Source organism: Mesoplodon mirus, assembly GCF_964341445.2.
Source record: "Mesoplodon mirus genome assembly, chromosome: 7".
Lineage (NCBI taxonomy): Eukaryota > Metazoa > Chordata > Mammalia > Artiodactyla > Ziphiidae > Mesoplodon > Mesoplodon mirus.
Genome location: NC_138983.1, coordinates 13,220,633 through 13,236,570, shown reverse-complemented (window position 1 = coordinate 13,236,570; position 15,938 = coordinate 13,220,633). Strand labels below are relative to the sequence as shown.

The 15,938-nt window shown below is 43.1% G+C and overlaps 1 protein-coding gene across 2 annotated transcripts in view; it reads left to right on the top strand.

Moving 5' to 3' along the window:
- The window catches only part of PTPRJ (protein tyrosine phosphatase receptor type J), a 185,167-nt gene that overhangs the window by 132,661 nt on the left and 36,568 nt on the right, over positions 1–15,938 (top strand). The window contains exons 5-8 of one of the 2 annotated variants that reach the window (XM_082627245.1): positions 453–677; positions 2,111–2,338; positions 5,341–5,607; positions 8,195–8,446. In XM_082627245.1, coding sequence (XP_082483371.1) covers positions 453–677; positions 2,111–2,338; positions 5,341–5,607; positions 8,195–8,446 — 972 coding nt within the window. The remainder of the gene's footprint in view (positions 1–452; positions 678–2,110; positions 2,339–5,340; positions 5,608–8,194; positions 8,447–15,938) is intronic. The other variant, XM_082627246.1, reaches the window with a different exon arrangement.

The following is a 15,938-nucleotide window of genomic DNA, read 5'->3' as shown; positions in this document are numbered from 1 at the left end:
GGGGAACAGTTCAGATCCTAAAAAATTATGGCTTTAAGGTTTATTCTTTTCTCCTTTTTTTCTGCATAATGATAAGTTTTCTCCCTGCTGTGAAATGATGGAACTGCACCAGACTCTGATATAAAGGAAGTATTTTTAGTGGGTCACATTGAAACATCAATGTCCCCAGTCATTCTTTTTTTTTTTTTTTTTTTTTTTTTGCGGTACGCGGGTCTCTCACTGCTGTGGCCTCTCCCGTTGCGGAGCGCAGGCTCGGCGGCCATGGCTCACGGGCCCAGCCGCTCCGCGGCATGTGGGATCCTCCCGGACCGGGGCACGAACCCGTGTCCCCTGCATCAGCAGGCGGACTCTCAACCACTGCACCACCAGGGAAGCCCTCCCCAGTCATTCTTAATGAAAGGTGACTACAAGTATCTTATTCCATCAGTGCCCACTGTGTGTTTTTAAAATAGAGCCTCGTCCCGTTTCTGGTCTTCGTGTTGTCTTCGTGGGTGTGACGCATGTTGCTCTTACCTGGAAGAATGATAACCTCACTGACACCTGCCGGATGCTCCTTGAAGAAAGCCAAGAGTCGTCTCAAAACTTAGCAGTCAATATTTCAGGGATTCAAAACAAGTTCACCCTGTTTCTTTCAAATAAGACACAGAGTGACCCTCTGGTTACAGAAAATAGCTTAGGTGAGTTACAAAAGTGGGCTTCTGATCTGCCTTGGTGGTTTTGACTTTCAGTAACTTACAGTTAAGAAAAATTGTTCTTATAATTTGTGAGGAGTTTAGAATTTATAGAGGTCTTCTCCACATTTTAGTTTGACCTCCACGAGTGAGTGAGGAAGGAGGGGAAAATGTTCTTATTTTACAGGTCAGCATAGTGGGTTTTGAAACTTTTTGGAGTCTGGCATCCAGGAAAGTAGCTGGGCCCTTTAGCTTCATAAACTTTCGGTTGGATAGATAACAGATGTGTTAACCCAATTAGGCCCACGGGAGGAACTTAACCGCATCCATTGAGAAAAGGGCTGCTTATCAGGCAAATCTAGCAGATGTCGTCTGCATTGACAGTGGAGTAGTCATTTGCAGACTTCACAGAATTTTCAGGGGTAACCCTGTGAATTGAGAACAAGTACTCGATCCCCATTTTACACATAAGGAAACAGATGTACAAAGTAGGTGTCAGGTTTCTTGATGGCAGATGACAGAATCAGACTTCAAATAGCTTAGACTAAAAGAGCAACTTCTTGGCTCGTGTATATTTCCCCACCAGGGGCAGCAAGGCCTTGAAAGAAGAGATGAGGTGACTCTTGTCTCTCTTTCCTGCTTCTTTCTTTTTACCAACTTTCTCCTGGTTCAGCAGTTCTGCTTGTTTCACCCTCTCTCAGCAGGGGACTGGTCCAGGGAAAGAATTCCTTGAGTGGGCTCTGCTTAGCCAAGTGTGAATCATGAGGTTGTCCTGGAAATCCATGTTTGGAGTTGGGTGGGAGAAGATGGTTTCTTGAAGGAAGCTGGGGAGAGATGCAAATCGCTGAGTTGGAGAGAGAAGCACAAATATCTGCGGTGCTACCTGGGCTAAAAGTACAAAGTGAAATACCTGCCCCAAATCAGGACCCTTTCACAGAGAACGAACGTGCGGACACAGTGGAGGGGAAGAGGGGGTGGGATGAATTGGGAGGTTGGGATTGACATATATACACTACCATGTGTAAAACAGATAGCTAGTAGGAACCTGCTGCATGGCGCAGAGAACTCAGCTCCGTGCTCTGTGGTGACATAGATGGGTGGGATGAGGGGGGGTGGGAGGGAGGTCCAAGAGGGAGGGGATACATGTATACATACAGCTGTTTCACTGTGTAGTACAGTAGAAACTAACACAACACTGTAAAACAACTATACCCCACTTAAAAAAAAGAAAAGGCAAAAAACCTCACCAAACCCCCAAATCAGGGCCCTTTCAGGAGCATGTGTATCTCTGGGGGAGGAAAGGAACAGGTATTTGTGGAGTCCCAGCTGTGGATACTGTCTGATGGGTCGTCTTACGGTGGGGAGGGCACCAGCGCTGACAGAAGACAGGGATGCACTTCTGTCTCAGGTCATGTCTTTGCCTTTTGTGTTTGAAACAGATGCCAGCAACACAGACCGCTTTCTGCAGCCACCCAGGAGCCCCACTGCCCCTGGGTACAAATACGGAGTCGAACCTGCAGCCCCGTCCTCTGACCCTTCTTTGCCCCAAGACACCACGGAAGTCCTGCTTTTTGGGTTAAAGTCTGACACACAGTACAAGGCCACTGTTTATCCTCGATCAGCAAATGGTACCGAAGGACAGCCCCGCGCCACAGAGTTTAAAACAAGTATGCTGAATTTCGTAAAGTAGCTTCAGCCAGAGTTTTCTAGCACAAAGTTTGTCTTCTGTGATTCTGGTTCGGAGTTATCTCTTGCTTCATAAGTAGTTTTGTTGCAGGAGAGAGTTTTCTGGAAGAGGTTTTGGACAGAGCAGATCCAGTGAGTTGCTTCTTAACTCTGTGGCCAAGACCCTTCTTTCCTTGAGCTCATGACAATGTAGCTGCTCATTTCCTTGAACAGCTACCATGTGCAGATGCTAGGGGCTACCTCATTCTTTCTTTCATAGCTCTGCATTACTGGCCAACGAGACAAACTGGCATAATGTTTTTCTCTTGTAACTTGATATTCATTTTGTCCATATTGGTTAAGTATTTTCCCCTTGAGAGAAGAAAATGAGTTTCCTTTTTTGGCCTGAACTTGGAAGGCATACTGACCTTCCTCTGATACTTGCTGACATGCACATTGCTGCTTTCTACCTATAATTTGTCAGCACTCCCACTCTGTTAATTGAGCAGTTTTAGAGACTTTTTGGATTGGTGCTGATGAGGGGGTAAAGAATGGTTCCTACCCTCAGGGAATTGCAGTATAGATGGGGAATCAAGGCAAACATACGTGGGAAAGCACACGGTCAGGCTCTGTGGGTTCAGGAACAAATGCTGTAGCCTTGCAGCTGTTGGGGGCTTGCGTGCAGGGAACACTGACTGACTCGGGTTATCTTATCCAACAATATCTCTATTCTATATATGACAGTCTCTTTGCTGTACAGCAGAAACTAACACAACCATCATACTTGTAAGTCAAATATAGTCCAATAAAAATTAAAACAAATAAACAAACAAACCCCCAAAATATATCTGTTCTGAAAGGCTGTCACAGATCCATAGAATGGAGGGAGTAAGCATGGAGGCTGGAGGACCAAGGACAGAAAACAGTCTAGCATCCAGGAGACTCTGGAGGGCTGGTCCATGCTGGAGCTGGTGACACTCCCTCAGGATTCTAGGGTGGAGAGGGTGTCCTGTTGCTTTCTAGATGGCTGTGCTGGGGAAGGGAGCCACTGTCCCTCCAGCTTCCACATGGGTGACAGGCACTTCCTCCCTACAAGGGGGATTGGGATGCCTTTTGGAAGAGAGACTTGGATGCTGCATAGGCAACCCATGGTCACTGTGCACTATAGTTGCCTACTAAGTGCTGTGGACATGGGAAGGCTGGAGCCTGATTTTAATATTAAATCCCCAAGGAAGGCCTCTTCTACAGGGAGGATCTGAACTTTCTTTGAAGGGAGGATAGGATTTGGATAAATGGAGAGGAGGAGGAGGAGGATATGTCCGTTGAGGAAACGTCATGAGTGAAAGTGCAGATGATGGACACGGAGGTATGAAAGTGGAGAGGCACTGGGACTAGGTAACATCTCAAGGACTCGGATCATTCTGGAGGGGTTGATTCATTTCCTAGAGAGATGGTATATGTACGTTTTGAGAGCCGCTCTCTCTTTTGGAGGGGCTGGGAGGAGGTGCTATAGGACACCTGGGGGCAATTTTTGGCTGGGGGAGGAGGGAGGGGGCGAAGGGACTCCTCCAGGGGTGTCATTGACAGCGGTGGGGCTGTCCTACCTACAAGGTGCTTGTGCAGGGAGGTGAGTGGGGCTGGAATGTAGTCTCTGGGTCTTTCACCAAGCCACACACCCCAGAGCAGAGCCATCCAGAGGAGGGCCTTTTTTGCCTGATCCTGCTAAAAGCGGCCTGTGGATTAGTGTGGACCTGGGGTTCCCTGCTTTTTAAAGTGATTTGAGTGGAACTAAAGTAATAGTGATTGCATTTTTGGCTTTTGGTCATGTGGATATACACAAAGCCTGGTTTGTGTTGACTGTCCTAGTGCTTAATAAATAATAATATTATATAATATATACTATTATAATAATTATATTATAGCCTTAACCCTCTCTGTGTTGTGTGTGTATGTATATGTGTGTGTATACTCATGTGTACACACACACACACACACACACACATATACACATCCATGTATGGTACCAGGCACTTTTCAAGTGACTAATTAGGTGGGATGGAGTTAAGGACACCATCAGAGGATGTTGAGACGCCTGAGACTAGTCATGATAGGAAATCACCTCCAAGGCTGAAGAGTAAGGGGGAGGAGATGGTGTTTCTGGAGCCGAGCGAGGGCTGGGGCAGTGGAGGACACAGCTATGTCAGAACAGGTGACCCAGAGCAGGAGGCAGTGAGGAGAGACGCCAACTGCTTTCTCCTCCAGCCCCCCAGTAGCCTGCCCCTATCGCTCACTGGTGGAACCTGGTCCCAGGCCACCTGGCAGAGACTCTACCCTCCACCTGTGCCCCAGTGATGCAAGGTACAGGGCTCAGCCTCCCCGGGGCACAGAGCAGGCAGGAGAAGGACAGAGGGTGGATTAGGAGAGTGGGATGGGCAAGTGGTGAATAACTAGCACTCTTGTGTTATCTTTTCTTGAGTTAGGATTATTATCCTGACTTTATAGATGAGGAAACTGAGCTTGGTGATTTTCCCAAGATCCACCTGCCTGTTCAAGTAGAGCTGACCTTGGAACCCAGACCTGTCTCATGTGAAAGTCTGTGATCTTTACTTGATCATGTAGAGTATAGTGTTCATTCTTGGATGGATGTATGCTTGAGACCTTTTGGGGTCACCCAGCACCTAGAGGGGCATGTGTAGAGTCCATGTTGTTGTTTGAGGTGTCTGTCGCATCTCTAAGAGTCAGCTCACAAGAAGAACGTAGAGTAACTATGCAGTTGCAATTGGCCAGGTTGTTTTCTTCACTGAAGATGCTGCCTGACTTTTGCTGGGACCGCCCTACACTCAGGTATGTTGCGTTAAATGGTGTAGAGTAGGAAGGAAGAATCGCTCAGAGCGTTTCTTAGATTACATGACGTTCCTTGATGACAGCCTCTCTCACTCTCTCTGTCTCTTTCTGTCTGGCTTGGCCGTTCTGGTGGTTTTTAACTCCTCTTGTGTCTTTGCAGATTCCAGTCAGGTGTTTGACATCGAAGTTGTGAACATCAGTGCCACAGGCTTGACCCTGACCTGGAAAATTAATGAGAATGAGTCATCTTCTGTCTATACCTACCAGATACAAGTTGCTGGCGAGACAGATTCCTTCAATCTCACTGTCCGTGAGACTCATGCAGTCATCACCTCACTCAGCTCAAGCACGTTATACAACATCACAGTGTGGCCTTTCCTTGACAACACTTCTGAGGGCATACCAGGCTTTCTCCAAGTGTACACCCGTGAGTCCATTCATTGCTTTGCTAACCTTTCTTGCCTGCCTGCTATGCGCCAGGTGCAGATACAAGACAAATTCTGTTCCGGCCCTTGAGGAAAGCACAGCTCACCTTGTGGGTCCACAGGGACTCTTACCACCTTCAGGATGTGTGATCTTAGGACGGTGACCATTGATTGACCCTGCCCACACGTCCAGCATCGCGTGACGGGCTTTCCTTGCACGGTCTCATTTAATGTTCACAAATCTGTGACATGGCACTGGCCTCATTTTATGGATGAGGAAGCCAAGGCCGAGAGAGATGCTATGGACAGGTGTCAAACCTTGTGAGTGTCAGAGGTGGGGTCAGACAGCTGGGCTCTCTCAGCTCCAGCCTGTGCTGGTGACAGCCATTCTAGTGTGCTAGTGACAGGGAGCAAGTTGATACACGGAGACAAAAAGAACCTGGTTATTCATGTCCCTTTGTCCTTTGGATGCTGACATTATAAGGAAATAGGACACAGCTATGTCTTGTCTTTCCTTTCTTCTGATCCAGCTGTCTCTTAAAGACAAGATGTTAGGCAGCAAATAAAAACCATTCTGTTCCAAGGACGGTCCAATAATTAAAACAATAATGGTGTGCCAGTAGAGTAGTAATGTAATAATATAGTAATATCGGTATTGCACTGTGCCAGGAGCTTTACATGTATTGTAGTGGTCTTCACGGTAAGTGTTAGGATCCCTGTCTTACAGATGAAAAGACTATAGCTCAGCACAGCTGAAGAGTTTGCCCAAGACCACAGAGCTGGTAAGCAGCAGGGCAGGGACTTGAACCCAGGGGTGCCTGGCTTTGGACCCAGGGCTCATCCCACCAGAATACTTTATTCGAGTGTCTGTTGCTTTCCAAGAAGCACACCTTAGGCATTCTTACAAACGTCTTCTGACTGGGTCTTTGGAGTAAATGAAATCTGCTCTCTTTTCTTCACCTTTTACTTTTTTTTTTTTTTTTTTTTTTTTTTTTTTTACTGTTTAATAGGATCAGGTTTCCTGTGAGTAACAAATTCCCCAAGTATCCAAGAGAGGAGTTTATTTCTCTCTCATTATAAAAGAAGCCCAATGCTAGGCAGGATGGGATGGTTAGCTACCGCTCAGTTGCGAGAAACAGAAACCATGAGCTATTTTAAGCTGAAGAGGATCTTATCTTGGGAACTGAGGGTTTACAGAATCATTGGAAGTGCTGGTGTGTTAGTTTGCTAGGACTGCCATAACAAGTACGACAGATTGGGAGGCTTAAACAATAGAAATCGGCTCTCTCCCAGTTCTGGAGGCAAGAAGTCTGAGATCAGGTGATTCAGGCTTGGTTTCTTCTGAGATCTCCCTTCCTGGCTTTGTAATGGCCGGCTTCTCCCTGTGTCTTCACGTGATTCTCCTTTGATCTGTGCATGTCTGTGTCCTAATCTCCTCTTTTTTTAAAAAAAATTTTATTGAAGTATAGTTGATTTACAGTGTTGTGTTTAATTTCTGCTGTACAGCAAAGTGCTTTAGTTATACATAAATATATTCTTTTTCATATTCTTTTCCATTATGGTTTATCACAGGATATTGAATATAGTTCCCTCTAATCTAATAAGGATACTAGTCATAATGGATTGGATTAGGCCCACCTTAATGGCCTCAGTTTACCTTAATCACCTCTTTAAAAATCCTACCTCCAAATATAATCAGATTCTGAGGACTTCAACATATGAATTTTGAGGGGACACAACTCAACTCATAACATATGGGGTGCAGCTCTAGGCTGGGACCCAGAAATGACTCCCAGCCTAAGGGTGCAGAACTCCCCATCCAGGGAGTCCCCAACTGTGTCACTGTCAGCAGCCCTGGCTGTAGTTTTTGGCTCCAGGAATGTACTGAGCTGCCGTCCCGGCATCAGGAAGCTGCAGCCACTGCCACATTGTTGGTTCTATAGCCAGGCAGCCTGAGCTCCAGGCACCACACCCACATTCCAGTTACAAGAAGGAGGAAGGATAAAAGGTAATGCTCCATCCTTTAAGGACGCTTCTTAGGAGCCATATGGTGCTTATACTCACATCCCATTGGCCAGAACTTAGCCTAGTAGCAAGGGAGGCTGGGAAATGTAGTTTTTCTTTCCATTAGCCACGTACACTGCTAAGAATCTGGGAGTGTATGATTAAGGAAAATGGAGGGGGGAATGGATTTTGGGGGTCAACAGCAGCCTCTGCTGCACTTCCTTAAACAGAGACTCAGGAAGGCTAAGTAATGTATACAACATAGGCAGCCAGCAGTGGCCAAGGTCCTCCAGTGCCTGAGCCCTTGACCCACGAGAATTTATGCCTCTTCTCATTTCCTTTGAATGACTTTGTACAACTTAAACACCAGTTTCTGCACTCCTGGGGCCAAGTGTTCTCTTGTTGGTTAGAAACATGAGTTTCTGAGGGGCTTGTGTTGTAGGTGATAATACAAAAAAGAGAAAAAGAGAGGTTGGGTGTCCCAAGTGTACGTTTAATCTCATTGTAAATATTTTGTGAGGTTCAGTCACCCTTGTCTACTGGAGAAATAGATTCTTAATCTAGTCATTTACTTTCTACCCACAGCCCCCAGTCCAGTTTCTGACTTTCGAGTGACAAGTGTCAGCACAAGGGAAATTGGCTTAGCATGGAACAGCAATGACTCTAATTTCTTTGAGATAAATATCACATGGAATGAAGTTAGAGAATGTCAAACAACCACCGAACAAAGTATTGTCATTGGTGACTTATACCCTGGAACCAAGTATCGTTTTGACATATTTCCACAAGGACCAAATGGGACTAGAGGGGATTCCCAAACAGTTTACAACACAACTGGTAAGCAAATAGGTTGTATTTTCTGAGAAACAGTCATGTTTCTTAACGGAAATCAGTATAATTTATAAATGTCAAATTTTCCAAATATTGCTTTTCTTTTAATTAAGAAAAACTTTTAAACAAATTTATAATGACAGCAATGCATATTCATTATATAAAATACAGACAAGCAAAAAGAAAAATCACATGTAAACCAACAACCAGAGATAATAACTAATAGCTTTTGATGTGTGATGTTTTAGAATTTTAAGGTATAGAAAGGTGTGTATGTGTGTGTGTATATATATTTTAACAAATATTAAAATCCTGTACATGTGTTATCTGCTTTTTTCATTTCAAGTTTATTGTGACTATTCTTCCCTATTAGCATAAATATTTCTGCAGGATAATTTTTTTTCTTTATTAAACATCTTTATTGGAGTATAATTGCTTTACAATGGTGTGTTAATTCTGCTTTATGACAAAGTGAATCAGTTATACATATGCATATGTCCCCATATCTCTTCCCTCTTGCGTCTCCCTCCCTCCCACCCTCCCTATCCCACCCCTCTAGGTGGTCACAAAGCACCGAGCTGATCTCCCTGTGCTATGTGGCTGATTCCCACTAGCTATCTATTTTACATTTGGTAGTGTATATATGTCCATGCCACTCTCTCACTTTGTCCCAGGTTACCCTTCCCCCTCCCCGTATCCTCAAGTCCATTCTCTACTAGGTCTGTGTCTTTGTTCCCATCTTGCCCCTAGGTTCTTCATGACCATTTTTTTTTTCTTAGATTACATATATCTGTGTTAGCATATGGTATTTGTTTTTCTCTTTCTGACTTACTTCACTCTGTATGACAGACTCTAGGTCCATCCACCTCATTACAAATAGCCAATTTTGTTTCCTTTTATGGCTGAGTAATATTCCATTGTATATATGTGCCACATCTTCTTTATCCATTCATCTGTTCATGGACACTTAGTTGCTTCCATGTCCTGGCTATTGTACATAGAGCTGCAATGAATATTTTGGTACTGACTCATTTTGAATTATGGTTTTCTCAGAGTACATGCCCAGTAGTGGGATTGCTGGGTCGTATGGTAGTTCCATTTTTAGTTTTTAAAGGAACCTCCATACTGTTCTCCATAATGGTTGTATGAATTTACATTCCCAGCAACAGTGCAAGAGGGTTCCCTTTTCTCCACACCCTCTCCAGCAGTTATTGTCTGTAGATTTTTTGATGATGGCCATTCTGACCAGTGTGAGGTGATATCTCATTGTAGTTTTGATTTGCATTTCTATAATGATTAATGATGTTGAGCATTCTTTCATGTGTTTGTTGGCAATCTGTATATCTTCTCTGGAGAAATGTCTATTTAGGTCTTCTGCCCATTTTTGGATTGGGTTGTTTGTTTTTTTGATACTGAGCTGCATGAGCTGCTTGTAACTTTTGGAGATTAATCCTTTGTCAGTTGCTTCATTTGCAAATATTTTCTTGCATTCTGAGGGTTGTCTTCTCGCCTTGTTTATGGTTTCCTTTGCTGTGCAAAAGCTTTTAAGTTTCATTAGGTCCCATTTATTTATTTTTGTTTTTATTTCCATTTCTCTAAGAGGTGGGTCAAAAAGGATCTTGCTGTGATTTATGTCATAGAGTGTTCTGCCTATGTTTTCCTCTAAGAGTTTGATAGTTTCTGGCCTTACATTTAGGTCGTTAATCCATTTTGAGTTTATTTTTGTGTATGGTGTTAGGGAGTGTTCTAATTTCATTCTTTTACATGTAGCTGTCCAGTTTTCCCAGCACCACTTATTGAAGAGGCTGTCTTTTCTCCACTGTATATTCTTGCCTCCTTTATCAAAGATAAGGCGACCATATATGCGTGGGTTTATCTCTGGGCTTTCTATCCTGTTCCATTGCTCTATATTTCTGTTTTTGTGCCAGTACCATACTGTCTTGATTACTGTTGCTTTGTCTGAGGTCGGGGAGCCTGATTCCTACAGCTCCGTTTTTCTTTCTCAAGAGTGCTTTGGCTATTCGGGGTCTTTTGTGTTTCCATACAAATTGTGAAATTTTTTGTTCTAGCTCTGTGAAAAATGCCATTGGTAGTTTGATAGGGATTGCATTGAATCTGTAGATTGCTTTGGGTAGTAGAGTCATTTTCACAATGTTGATTCTTCCAATCCAAGAACATGGTATATCTCTCCATCTATTTGTATCATCTTTTATTTCCTTCATCAGTGTCTTATAATTTTCTACATACAGGTCTTTTGTCTCCTTAGGTAGGTTTATTCCTAGATATTTTATTCTTTTTGTTGCAGTGGTAAATGGGAGTGTTTTCTTTTTTTTTTTTTTTTGCGGTACGCGGGCCTCTCACTGTTGTGGCCTCTCCCGTTGCGGAGCACAGGCTCCGGATGCGCAGGCTCAGCGGCCATGGCTCATGGGCCCAGCCGCTCCGCGGCATGTGGGATCCTCCCGGACCGGGGCATGAACCCATGTCCCCTGCATCGGCAGGCAGATTCTTAACCACTGCGCCACCAGGGAAGCCTGGGAGTGTTTTCTTGATTTCACTTTCAGATTTTTCATCATTAGTGTATAGGAATGCCAGAGATTTCTGTGCATTAATTTTGTATCCTGCTACTTTACCAAATTCATTGATTAGCTCTAGTAGTTTTCTGGTGGCATCTTTAGGATTCTCTATGTATAGTATCATGTCATCTGCAGACAGTGACAGCTTTACTTCTTCTTTTCCGATTTCGATTCCTTTTATTTCTTTTTCTTCTCTGACTGCTGTGGCTAAAACTTCCAAAACTATGTTGAATAATAGTGGTGAGAGTGGGCAACCTTGTCTTGTTCCTGATCTTAGTGGAAATGGTTTCAGTTTTTCACCGTTGAGGATGATGTTGGCTGTGGGTTTGTCATATATGGCCTTTATTATGTTGAGGAAAGTTCCCTCTATGCCTCCTTTCTGGAGGGTTTTTTTTTTTATCATAAATGTGTATTGAATTTTGTCGAAAGCGTTCTCTACATCTATTGAGATTATCATATGGTTTTTCTCTTTCTATTTGTTAATATGGTTTATCACACTGATTGATTTGCGTATATTGAAGAATTCTTGCATCCCTGGGATAAACCCCACTAGATCACGGTGTGTGATCCTTTTTATGTGCTGTTAGGTTCTGTTTACTAATATTTTGTTGAGGATTTTTGCATCTATGTTCATCAGTGATATTGACCTGGAGTTTTCTTTCTTTGTGACATCTTTGTCTGGTTTTGGTGTCAGGGTGATGGTGGCCTTGTAGAATGAGTTTGGGAGTGTTCCTCCCTCTGCTGTATTTTGGAAGAGTTTGAGAAGGATAGGTGTTAGCTCTTCTCTAAATGTTTAATAGCATTCGCCTTTGAAGCCATCTGGTCCTGGGCTTTTGTTTGTTGGAAGATTTTTAATCACAGTTTGAATTTCAGTGCTTGTGATTGGTCTGTTCATATTTTCTATTTCTTCCTGGTTCAGTCTCAGAAGGTTGTGCATTTCTAAGAATTTGTCCATTTCTTCCAGGTTGTCCATTTTATTGGCATAGAGTTGCTTGTAGTAATCTCTCATGATCCTTTGTATTTCTGCAGTGTCTGTTGTTACTTCTCCTTTTTCATTTCTAATTCTATTGATTTGTGTCTTCTCCCTTTTTTTCTTTTTTTTTTTTTTTTTTTTGCAGTACGCGGGCCTCTCACTGTTGTGGCCTCTCCCGTTGCGGAGCACAGGCTCCGGACACGCAGGCTCAGCGGCCATGGCTCACGGGCCCAGCCGCTCCGCGGCATGTGGGATCTTCCCGGACCTGGGCACGAACCGGTGTCCCCTGCATCGGCAGGCGGACTCTCAACCACTGCGCCACCAGGGAAGCCCTCCCTTTTTTTCTTGATGAGTCTGGCTAATGGTTTATCAATTTTGTTTATCTTCTCAAAGAACCAACTTTTAGTTTTATTGATCTTTGCCATCATTTCCTTCATTTCTTCTTTTGTTGTTTGTTTTTTGCGGTACGCGGGCCTCTCACTGTTATGCCCTCTCCTGTTGCGGAGCACAGGCTCTGGACGTGCAGGCTCGGCGGCCACGGCTCACGGGCCCAGCCACTCCGTGGCATGTGGGATCTTCCCGGACTGGGGCACGAACACGTGTCCCCCTGCATCGGCAGGCGGACTCTCTACCACTGCGCCACCAGGGAAGCCCCGTTTCCTTAATTTCTTTTTCATTTATTTCTGATCTGATCTTTATGATTTCTTTCCTTCTCTGCAGGATAATTTTAATACCTGCCTGGCATTCCATTGTCTAAATCAGGAGTCAGCAGGTAAAAATGGCCCATGGGCCAAATCTGGCCCACTGCCTGTTTTTTTATAGAGTGTAAGTTTTATTGGAACACAACCATGCTCATTTCTTTCTATAAAGTCTATGGCTTCTTTTGTGCTAGAAATGAATAGTTGCCACAGAGAATAAATGGCCTGCAAAACCTAAAATATTCATTCTGTGGTCCATATAGAAAAAGTTCGCTGACCCCTTGGTTAGATCAGTGGTTCTCAAAGTGTGGTCCAGGGATCTCTGGGAGTCCCCTAGATTCTTTCAAGGGGGGTCTGTAAGGTATTATTATTATTTTTAAAAATTTATTTATTTTATTTATTTATTTTTGGCTGAGTGGGGTTACTGTTGCTGCTTGCGGGCTTTCTCTAGTTGTGGTGAGCAGGGGCTACTCTTTGTTGCGGTGTGAGGGCTTCTCATTGCAGTGGCTTCTCTTGTTGTGGAGCACGGACTCTAGGCACATGGGCTTCAGTAGTGTGGCTCTCGGGCTCTAGAGCGCAGGCTCAGTAGTTGTGGCGCACGGGCTTAGTTGCTCTGTGGCATGTGGGATCTTCCCGGACCAGGGCTTGAACCTGTGTCACCTGCACTGGGAGGCAGATTCTTAACCACTGAACCACCAGGGAAGCCCTGTGAAGTATTATTATCATAATAATATTGGAATGCTATTTGCCTTCTTCTCTCTCATTCTCTCATGATGAGTGTGCAGTGGAGTTTTCTAGATGCTCTGTGACATGGGATGAAATCATTTTTTCTGTTGGCTAATGGAATGCATGCTCGTGTATTCTTATGTTTTATATATTTTCCTCATTAAAAATTTTCTATTACAGCATACATAAATATAACCTAAATAAATAAAAATTCTCTGAGAGCCTTAATAAGTTTTAAGAAGATAAAGGGGTCCTGAAACCCTAAAGTTTATAAATATTTAACTACTCCCCTATTGTTGGACAGGTAGATTATTTATAGTCTTTCATAAACAACATTGTGATACAGTAGTTCTGTTAGTTCTATGAGGCGTATTGATATTGATAAAAATATTTCATGAAAACTATTGCTCATTATTGTTTTTAAATTTTGAAATGAAATTTTTGGGAAAGCTTAGAAAACATACAGTATTCCTTGATCTTTGATTGCAAGAGAATTGAAATCTTTTCCACAGAAGGGAGGAATAAAGAAATGAGACTGATTCCTTGAGCCATGTGTGAAGTCATTTGGACTCTTGAGATTCTTCTTGTGTAGGTTTCTTCAACTCTGTTGGTTGGGTTAAGCACTGATAGCTACTAGGAAGATCTGCTTCCAAAATATGGGAACTGCTAAAATGCATCCCTCAGATGAAGTGCAGTAATTCCTTTTCAAGTCTGAATTTCAGATTAGACTTTTGAGGTAGGGTCGTAGTATCAACATATATTTTTTTCTTTCTTTTTGAGAATGTTGCTAATGGTAAAGGCATCACCATTGTGGGGTCCCTTTGATATCGTATGACTTGCCAACGACCAGAATTTAATGTAATAATAACATAATGTACTAGGGGTCTACAAATGGCTGGGCTGTCATCCTGTACTTAAACATTTTGAACACAACTCCATGAGGTAGGGACTATTATCATCTCTATTTTATAGAGTAGGAAATGGGGACTCTGTGAACTTAAGTAACTGGCCCAGGGTGACAAGGTAGTGAACTGGCCTCTGTCTGACTTTGAAGACTGAGGTCTTAACCAGAGTGTGGACTGTACTTTGATATGGTGCAGCTGCAAAAGTAATTTAAGTCTATTCATAAGGAGAAGGCATCTCTTGTACTATTGCCTATAATTGTCCGGTTGAATGGAAATCAAGAAGAGCTGTGATAAGGCACTAGACTCTTAGGGTATTACCATTCTATTATTGACCAACGTTCATTATTATTGGGGAGAATAAATGTAACAGCATTAAAGGCAATTTTGAAAAAGGGAAACAAATACCGTATGACCCAGCAATTCCACTCCTACATGTATATATATTTCCAAAAGAATTGAAAGCAGGGCCTTGAACAGTTATCTCTACACCAATGTTCATAGGAGCATGATTCACAATAGCTAAAAGGTGGAGGCAACCAAGTGTCCATCAACAGAGGAATGGATAGACAAAATGTGGTATATTCGTACGATAGAATATTATTTAGCCATAAAAAGGAACAAAGTACTGAGACATGCTATAGTGTGGATAAATCTTGAAAACATTATGCTAAGTGCAAGAAGCTGGACACAGAAGGACAACTACCGTATGAATCCACTTATATGAGATGCCTAGAATAGGCATGTTCACAGAGACAGACGGTAGAAGAGAGGGGCTGGGAAGAGGGAGGAATGAGGGTTGTTGTTTCATGGGAGCAGAGTTCGTGTTGGGGATGATGAAATGTTTTGGGTACAGATGATGGTGATGGTGACACAACATTGTGAATGTATTTAATGCTACTGAGTTGTACACTTAAAATGGTTAAAATGATAAATATTATGTTGTGTGTATTTTACTACCACAAAAAGGCAGGGAAACAAAAATAACTCCACTTTTCTAACCCAACTGAATTCCTTTTCTATCTGTGTCCACGGTCATATGTTTAGTTTATATCACCGTAATTATTATATGAATTATTTTATTTTGTATTTGAACTTTTTCTTTTAACTCCATATATATCATAACTTCCCTCCTATAGTTGTTATGGTTTTCATATTTGTTTTTTTTTGTTTTTTGTTTTTTTTTTGCGGTACGCGGGCCTCTCACTGTTGTGGCCTCTCCCGTTGTGGAGCACAGGCTCCGGATGCGCAGGCTCAGCGGCCATGGCTCACGGGCCCAGCCGCTCTGCGGTATGCGGGATCCTCCCGGACCGGGACACAAACCCGTGTCCCCTGCATCGGCAGGTGGACTCTCAACCACTGCGCCACCAGGGAAGCCCGGTTTTCATGTTTTTAGTGGCTGCAGACTATTTCCTCTTGTAGCCAGATCACAATGTATGTATAGCCCTTCCCTTTTTATGGAATATTTAGGTTGTTTCTACTATTTTTATGTTTATAGAGAACTGCTGGCTTTCATGGTCTTCCTTCTGTGGAATCCCTTTAACATCAGGAATCCGGTGGTAGGGAAAGAAGATCCTCAGTTACCTTCCTTTAAGGAGAACCTACTTAAACATTAATTTTTGAGCA